Source organism: Macaca nemestrina, chromosome 5 (genome assembly GCF_043159975.1).
Source record: "Macaca nemestrina isolate mMacNem1 chromosome 5, mMacNem.hap1, whole genome shotgun sequence".
NCBI lineage: Eukaryota > Metazoa > Chordata > Mammalia > Primates > Cercopithecidae > Macaca > Macaca nemestrina.
In genome coordinates this window covers 117,602,211-117,611,568 of record NC_092129.1, presented here as the reverse complement: position 1 = coordinate 117,611,568, position 9,358 = coordinate 117,602,211, and the positions used below count along the sequence as shown (strand labels likewise).

General features: G+C 36.1%; 1 protein-coding gene across 1 annotated transcript; it reads left to right on the top strand.

Moving 5' to 3' along the window:
- Positions 1–7,270: 7,270 nt before the first annotated feature.
- On the top strand, positions 7,271–8,135 carry LOC105479497 (protein FAM210A). Its single transcript, XM_011737490.3, has one exon. The coding sequence runs from the start codon at positions 7,310–7,312 to the stop codon at positions 8,126–8,128; it is 819 nt and encodes a 272-aa protein (XP_011735792.2). The 5' UTR covers positions 7,271–7,309; the 3' UTR covers positions 8,129–8,135.
- Positions 8,136–9,358: the final 1,223 nt, after the last annotated feature.

Genomic DNA, 9,358 nt, shown 5'->3' with positions numbered 1-9,358 from the left:
TCTCCAAGTGAAAGAAATGTATTTGAGTTTAAAAACCCTTTGGTTAAAGTATTTTTAGCAGGTTTTCATTCTTCATCAAATAGTTTTTGCAAACTCTAATGTATGAAGCATTGGGCTATGTGTGAAGATACAAGTCAATGAAACATAATTAGACATAAAGGCTAGTAGAGTTCTCAGACAAGCAAGCAAATCACTATGATATCTATGTATTTGTAGTTATAATATAGGGTACTAGGCAACTAAAAGACATCCCGGGTTCAGGATGTCAGGAAAGACAACCTTGAAGACATGAAGCCAAGGGTGCCTAGGACTTAGCAAATCATTGGTTGAAGTAATTAATGAGCTCCAAGTTAGAATTCTGATTATTTCAATTTGCTGCTCAAAATCTTGTAATGACTCCTTATGTTATACAAAATAGAATCTATGCTGCTAAGCACTTGCAGTTGCACAGGAGGTAGTCAAATGAATAGGGGCACAGGAATGGGAAGGAAAAATATTTTTGGCATAAAAAAAGCCTGAAGGAGAAAGAGCATGGCACACAGGGTAGTTGGCATACTTTCTCACCTTCCTAACCCACTACATAATAAAACAGGCTTTATTTGACTTTATGTAAAAATACTGGAGCATCTTTTAAAAAAAATCTTCACCATCAGATGGTAAGTTTTTTATTTGAAAGAAGTTGTTATATTCTTCAGAATGTCATATACACACAGCCTAGGACACTGATCAATTAACTGTCTTGAATGCGATTAAATATTATACAATATTATTGTTGAAAGGAGAAAGGATCAGTATATAGGAAAATTAGGTGTTTTCTCTTTATATAGTTTATATGCTGTCAAGTGCTATCAATTATTAATTAATATTGAATTTAGCTTCTGTGCTTTCCAGAAATTATTTTAACTTACCCTCCACTCTGACATGTCCAGTTTTTGTACATAGCCAACTACAATGGTTTCCATCTATCAGAACTCTCCACTTACAATGTCAGAAGTTGATGTAATGTTTAATGCCTCTGGCACCAAAAGTCTTTCATCTTTCCTGACTATATCGAGCTAGAACTTTATCCCTTCTTTCTATAGGGTCAGAGAAAAATGTAATTCCATCTGTATTCAATTTTACCGTGGTTTAAAACGTGAGCTATAGCCTAGGAAAACATGTGATGGTCACTTAGCAAATATCACCGCTGTCACACTTCTTTTCCCTAGAATGACATTGATTACTCTTCGATACTGCCTCTCATAAGCTTCTGTTTCTTATTGGTGTTACCTTTCTTCTTTTACTTTTTTTGAATGGAGAGTACAAATAACTTTTTGTTTTTTTTCTGAACCAGTTGTGAGTAGTTTAAAGATTTGATATTCCATCCCCAAATTCCTAAGTGTGTAAATCCTGAAAACAAGGACATTTTCTAACATAACCACAATATGACCATCAAAATCAGGAAGTTAATACTGGAAAACAAATACTGTCTGTTATAAATTGAATTGTATTTCTCCCAAAATTCACACATTGAAGTTCCAACCCCCAGTACCTCAGAATATGATTCCATCTGGAGATAAGGCTTTTAAAGAGGATATTAAGATGAGGTCTGTCTAATCCAATCTGATGGGTGTCCTTATGAGAAGAGAAAGTTCAAACATGAAAAGAGACACAGATGCACAGAGAAATGATTAAGTAAACAAGCAACAAGAAGGAAGAAATCTGCAAGCCAAAAAGAAAAGCCTCAGGAGATATCAACATTGCCAGCACCTTAATATTGGAAATCCAGCTTCTAGTGCTATGAAAAAAAGTAGTTTTTTAATTGTTTAAGCTACCCAGTCTGTTATTTTGTTATGGAAGTCCTAGCAAGCTAATATGCCAATGAATATACAAACCCCATTCAAGTATTTTAAGTTGTCCAATAATAAAATGTAGAGTGAAATATCCAAACAATTGTCAGTTGTATTTAGTCATGTTTCTTTATTCTCAATAAATCTGGAACAGTTGCTCGTTCTTCCATTGACTTTCATGATTGTAACACTTGAAGAATAGACTTGCAGAGCTATTTTATATAAATAAATTCAATTTCTCTTATAATTCCTCACGCTTAGATTCAGGTAATGCATACTAATTTAGTGACTGAATCCTGTGTTGGACTTTGGCCCAGTGCTTGTGATATAAAGTTGATCGTTTGATCAGGGTTTTGTTTGCTGTGATTATCTAATTTAAAGTTTGTCCTTTTCCTTTTAAAATTATTTAAGTTTGTTGTTGGTGTGTTAATTTTCATGGGGAAATAGTTTGAGACTAGGTAAGTATCCTAGTTGCTATACTTTGGATGTTTGTACCCTCCAATCTTTATGTTGAAATTTAATTCCCACTGCAGAGCTGTTGAAAGATGAGGCTTAATGGGAGGTGTATGGGTCACAGAAGTAGATGCCTTATGAATAGACTAATGTCCTCTCTCAGGGGTAAAAGAGTTCTTGCAAGAGACCTGGTTGTTAAAAGATGCCTAGCATCTCGCTCCTCTCTTGCTTGATTACTCTCTTGCTATGTGGTATGTGCACACGCCAGGTCTCATTTACCTTCTGCCACAAATGGAAATGGCCTGAGGCCCTGACCAGGTGCCCAATCTTGAACTTTTCTAGCCATCAGAATTGTGGGCCAAACAAACCTTCTTTCTTTATAAATTTCCCAGGCGCCGGGCGCGGTGGCTCAAGCCTGTAATCCCAGCACTTTGGGAGGCCGAGACGGGCGGATCACGAGGTCAGGAGATCGAGACCATCCTGGCTAACCCCGTGAAACCCCGTCTCTACTAAAAAATACAAAAAAAAAACTAGCCGGGCGAGGTGGCGGGCGCCTGTAGTCCCAGCTACTCTGGAGGCTGAGGCAGGAGAATGGCGTAAACCCGGGAGGCGGAGCTTGCAGTGAGCTGAGATCCGGCCACTGCACTCCAGCCTGGGAGACAGAGCGAAACTCCGCCTCAAAAAAAAAAAAAAAAAAAAAAAAAAAAAAATTCCCAGGCTTAGGTATCCTCTATAGCAACACAAAACACTCTAAGACACTGATTCTTATCAAAATTTTAAGCACCATTTTTAGCATCCATGATTATTCTTGTCTGTATCAAGTTCTATGATGTTTACCAGATGGTGCATTTTTAATTCCTTCATTCCTTCTACATACATAATTTTCTTCCATAAAGGAAGATTTATCTTCTCTCTATTTATTTATTCATTCATTTATGTAATTTATATATTTATTTATGTTAATGTTTAAATCATACCAGATTTTTAAAATGGGAGTCCCTTCAAGCTGGTATCTGTGTTCTTTTGACATGTCTTCAACATTCTTTGATGTTTTCCTTTACAATATGACATTCCAGGCTCATCTTTTACTGTTCTACTCCTAAAGTTAGTGATTTCCTCAAGAAACCTTGGTTCTTGTTAATGACAATTATATTAATATTTAGAAGCCAAGATCCAGGTGCTAAATGAGCTCGTTTTATTGGGGTGTCACTTCTCCAGATCCTTTCAGTTTAGGGGACAGAAAATATGCGTGTGTTTGTGTGTGCATGTGTATGTGCGTGTATATAAAACCATGAGTTCACACTGATAACACTAATTCCAATCAATATCATAGGTTTTTTTTTCTTTTTATATTTATAGCTTTCCTTTCTAACAGTGAGAAATAGATCTGCTCAATGTTTATCAATGTAAATAGACTCAGCTCTTATGTATGTAAAAATCTGTCGATGACAATATCTAGTGTGAACACCCTCTGCCTCTGCCCCTTTCTTAGACTCTACCATTCCATGCTTGGCCACTACCACAACCCCCTGTTTGAATATCCTCTTCCTCTACTCAGGGTAGCAACTTTATTTCACTAACACAAGACTAACTTGCTGTTACCCTCAGGTGAATTATTTAGAAAGGAAGAAAGCAAAGAAACACACAAACTCTTTTTTAAATTAAACATTTTTTCTAACTATGAAATTAAAGATGTTCCAGATATCCACCAAAATATGAGTTAAACTGATTCCAAAATTGCAATAATCTTTCTTCTATAACTGTTTAATCAGGCAATCTTATCAAATTCTTCTAATGAGATTACAAACAGGTGTGCATTTGGACAAGCTCTTCCCCCTCTTTAGCTTTTTCATTCTGTTTTCTAACTATTGAAAGCAGTCGTGTTCACCTGATTGAACAAAGACCACCTGGGAGCATACAACTTAAATCTATAAAATTTTTATGTCACATATATCTTAACAAATAGAAAAAAAAAATACTGATGCATTAGTTCTACTCCACAACAGTAAAATCATGATCTCTGATGTAAGGCCCAATCACGGGCATTTTCTAAAACAGTCTCTATTTTTTTTGCTTGTTTGTTTGTTTTTTGAGACAGGGTCTTACTCTGTTGCCCAGACTAGATGGAGAGCAGTGACACGATCTCCATTTGTTTCTATCTTCAGTTAACAATCACTGTAAAATGCTCTCCCACTCTTTAAAACTTACCATAAAAATAACATACAGCCTAAACTTACTGTAATAGGCAAATACTAAACTTGCCCTTATACTCTCTACCCTGTGAGGTTCTGGCCTTATATAATCTAATTTCCTGTAATGTGGGTAGCATTTGCTTTTAGCCAATAAAAAATGTCAACTGTGAAGTAATTTTACAGATGTAATACAGGTTCCAAATCAGTTAATTTTGATTCAATCAAAATAAGATTATCTTGGGTGAGCATGTGTCTTAGTCTATTTACTGATGCTATAACATTGCTAACCAGTAGGTAATTTATATAAAATAAAAGTTTATTTCTTACAGTTCTGGAGGCTAGAAAGTCCAAGAACATGGTGCTGGCATCTATTAAGGATCTTCTTACTGCATCATCAGATAAGAGAAGGTTGAACAGCAAGCGAGACCAAGGCACCAGAGGCCAGACTCTATAACAACCTACTGTCAAGATAACCTCTCCCTGGATGGCAATGTTAATTCATCCATTCATGAGGGTTCTGCCTCCATGACCCAATTACCTCTTGTTAGGCCCCACCTCCAAAAACTGCTGCATTTGGGATTTAGTTTCCAACACATAAACTTTTAGGGGGGTACATTCAAACCAATAGAAACATGACTTAATTAGTTAAAATCCCTTAAAAGTGGGACTGGGCACTCCTTAATGAGAAAGACTCTCTCTTCATCACTAGCTTAAAAAAAGTAAGCTCCTCTGTTGTGAGAAGCCCTATGGAGAGGGGAATGTGGCAAGGAGCACAAACAGCTACTGGAAGCTAAGGGTGTCCCCTTGTTGACAACCAACAAGAAATCTGAGATGTCCGTCCTACAACTACAGAGAAATGAATTCTGCCAACAACCTGAGATCTTGAAGATGATCTTTCTCTAGCAAATCCTTTAGATGATGATGCAGCCTGACCAATACCTAAACTGAGGCCTCTGACACCCTAAGCAGAGGACCCCATTAGGTTCCATCCAGATTCCTGACCCACAAAAACTGTGAAGTAGTAAATGTGTGTTGTTGAAAGTTGCTAAATAAATGAGATGATGTATTATGCAGCAATAGAAAATTATACAATTGCCAACATCATTTTGACTGCTGGGCAATATTCCCATCCTTTAAAGGGAATTTATCTTATTTGGTTATACCCATGGAAAAAGTAGAGAATTGGACATAGGGTAGATGATCAGGAAATCTTTTTTATTGATTGGAAATATCGGATAAAAATAATCTATGGTATAATGAATATGTCTGGTCTGTTATATTTCAGCTTTCCAAAGAATATTCACACTTCCAAGGAGCACTTTTGATGTCACTGTCTTCTTCCTTTGTGCTGAAAGTCAATAGTTTGGCATATTTTTTCCAATGGGTCTCTTATAAAATGCATATTTCAGTCCCTCCCACAGAAATAATATGTTAAAACCTAACCCCTAATAAAAGGGTATTAGAAGGTAGGGACTTTAGAAGGTAATGAGGCCATGAGAGTGAAGCCTGCATTATGGGATTAGTGTTTTTATATGAAGAGAGAACAGAGGAGAGATTCTCTCAATCAGATAGATTAATAGATAGATAGATAGATAGATAGATAGATAGATAGATAGATATTTTTTTTTTTTTTTTTTTTTTTTAAGTTTATCAACTTTATTTTCTTTTTATCATATAATGATAGGTATAGTTTTTATATAACTAAAACTTTATTCACCCATTTATGCCTGAGGTTGCAATTTTTTGAATTTTTGCAATCAAAGTTTGGTGATGACCTTGAGCAGTAGGATATAAATAGCTCCCACATGCTTAGCATTCCAATAATGGAACACTAGGCATAAATGACTAAGATAAAATTAAAGTATAAGCACGCATACAGAATATGTATAACTTAATTTGTTTTGATTCATGCATATTCTTGTGAAATTGTCACCACAATAAAGAAAGTGAATACTTACATCATTCCCCCAAATTTACTCATGTCCCTTTGTAATCCATTCCTCCTCCACTCCCATTTCAATGAAACTACTGATTTGCTTTATATCACTGTAAATTAGTTTACATTTTCTAGAATTGTATATAAATGAAATATAATGTATATACTATTTTAAGTTACTTCTTTCACTCAGCATAACACTTTTCATATTAATCTGTGAATGGCAAATAAGTACAGGAAGAAATGTTTCACATATTTAGGCAGCATGAAAATGCAAACTAAAGCTATAACGAGTTACCACTACATATAGGTTAGAATAGCTAAATTTAAAAAATAATAGAGAGTCTGGCCATATCATGTGTTGTTGAACATGTAGGGTAAGTGAAGATGTTGTTTACAACTGTTGAGAATATAGAATGGTATCACAATTTTGGCTAACAGTATAGCCAAAACTGTTAGTTTCCTAAAAAGTTAAATATTCATTCGCCATACACACAGCCATTCTATTCCCAGATATTTACTCAAAAGAAATAAAAACATATGTCCTCTCAAAGATTGTAATGAACATTCATAGATTTTTTTATTTGTAATAAACAAAAGCCAGAAAAATCCAAATGCCCATCAACAGTTAAATGAGAAAAACGAATTGTGGTAGGTCTATACAATGGGCATTTACCCAGCAAAAAAGAAAGAGGAAGGAATTATTGATAGATAGATATTAATAGATAGATAGAGGAGTCCCGCGGGTTCCGGCACCCGGACCCACACTCGGTCGGGGTGCTCTGCTGAGTAACACTGCCGTGGCATTCGAGGAGCTGTGGTCCAGCCTGCGCGGCGGGAAGCGGCGGCGGCGGCCCCAGCGTCCTAAGAGAAGCTGAAACCTATCAACACTCTTCAAAATGCAGTGGAATGTACCACGGACTGTATCTCGACTGGCACGCAGGACATGCTTGGAACCACATAATGCTGGTCTTTTTGGACGCTGTCAAAATGTAAAGGGACCTTTACTTTTGTACAATGCTGATTCCAAAGTGGTTTTGGTACAAGGCCTTCAAAAACAATGGTTGAATTTATCTGCTGCCCAGTGCGTTGCAAAGGAAAGGAGGCCGTTGGATGCTCATTCACCCCAACCAGGAGTCCTTCGCCATAAGCAAGGGAAGCAACATGTTTCATTCAAGAGGGTTTTTTCATCCAGTGCCACAGCTCAGGGAACTCCAGAAAAAAAGGAAGAGCCTGATCCTTTGCAAGACAAATCTATTAGTCTTTATCAACGATTCAAGAAGATATTTAGACAGTATGGAAAAGTTCTGATTCCAGTGCATCTAATAACTTCTGGTGTTTGGTTTGGAACATTTTATTATGCGGCCTGGAAAGGAATGAATGTCGTTCCTTTTCTAGAACTCATTGGGTTACCTGACAGTGTGGTAAGCATCCTGAAAAACTCCCAGAGTGGAAATGCACTCACAGCATATGCCTTGTTTAAGATTGCAACACCTGCTCGGTACACCGTGACTTTGGAAGGAACATCCTTCACTGTGAAGTATCTGCGCAGTCATGGCTACATGTCCACGCCACCACCCATCAAGGAATATCTACAGGACAGGATGGAGGAGACAAAGGAGCTTATCACAGAGAAGATGGAAGAAACAAAAGACAGACTCACTGAAAAGTTACAAGAAACCAAAGAAAAGGTTTCCTTTAAGAAAAAAGTGGAATAAGGCGCCTTATAGCATTATAGAAGTATAGCAGTATAGAAAATTCCTGCACTTTAACCCTTTGGAAACTATGGGCAAAGATACGTGTGTCTGATTTTTTTTTTTTTTTTTTTTTGGTTAGTTGTCTAAATATACAAGTTCTCTGAGGGTTAAAGAAGTAAAATACCTTTTAAAAGTTAAATATCACTAGAAAAATCGGTGTTATTACAAGGAAAGAAATGAACCCAGTGTAAGAATTTCCCATCAGTAGCAGTATTAAGCAGTGGTGAACGTCTTAGAAGTCATACTTCTTTTTCAAGGTCTTCAGAACCACACTTGATTTCTGTTTTGTTGCAGCTGTAATTGACGCACACTAGAGGCAGACGACTCCTTGAATAACCATTGTGACCCATAAAATAGGCTAATACTGGATCTTAATTTTTATGTTATTCATTAAGGTTTTAACTATATTCAGTATGTAATTTGGAGACAAACTAGCATCATCAAAACTGCCTGTGAATAAGAAGGTATTTAGTCTTTCTATAAAAACAGAATAGAGCAGTTACCTACCAGTTAAAATATCTTATATGAAGAAAATAGAATAAAGATTCAGTCATATATATGTAAATACGATGTATTGATTGTATGTAAATGAAAAATGGACCCTTTAAAAATTTTTTTTTTAAAAATAGATAGATAGATAGTTATAGATGTAGACATACATATAGATATCTCTCACCCGCCCTTAACCCCCTCTCTCTGCCGTGTGATGGTACAGCACAAAGTTGTCAATCTGTAAACTAGGAAGAGGATCCTCACCAGAAATCAGGCAGACCAGCCTCTTGATCTTGGACCTTACAACATCCAGAATTGCTAGCAGTAAATTTCTATTGTTTAAGCAAGACAGTCTATGGTATCTTGTTATAACAAGCTGACTAAAATAGGGTCATGTTCTGCCTTGGGACATTGGTGAATAGCTTTTATAAAAATAAATCAGTGAGTGTAAAATATAGCACTGAGAGCATTTTAAATTTTCTAGTATTCTTATCTTCTTTAATGAAAACAACATCAATTGAATTGAGCCCAACTTCATTCCACTCATTCATACTTACTCAGGCCGTCAATACATACATATTCTTCAATCAGACAAACTATGAAAGTTCTTTTTTTCTTTCCTCTAGTGTAATATCTCTCTTACAATGTTTATGAAAACACTTTTATACAAATATTCCTAGGATAAAAAAAAAAAAAAAA

Excerpts from the sequence above, each read along its gene's own strand:
- LOC105479497 (XM_011737490.3), top strand. The coding sequence starts at position 7,310 with ATGCAGTGGAATGTACCACGGACTGTATCTCGACTGGCACGCAGGACA.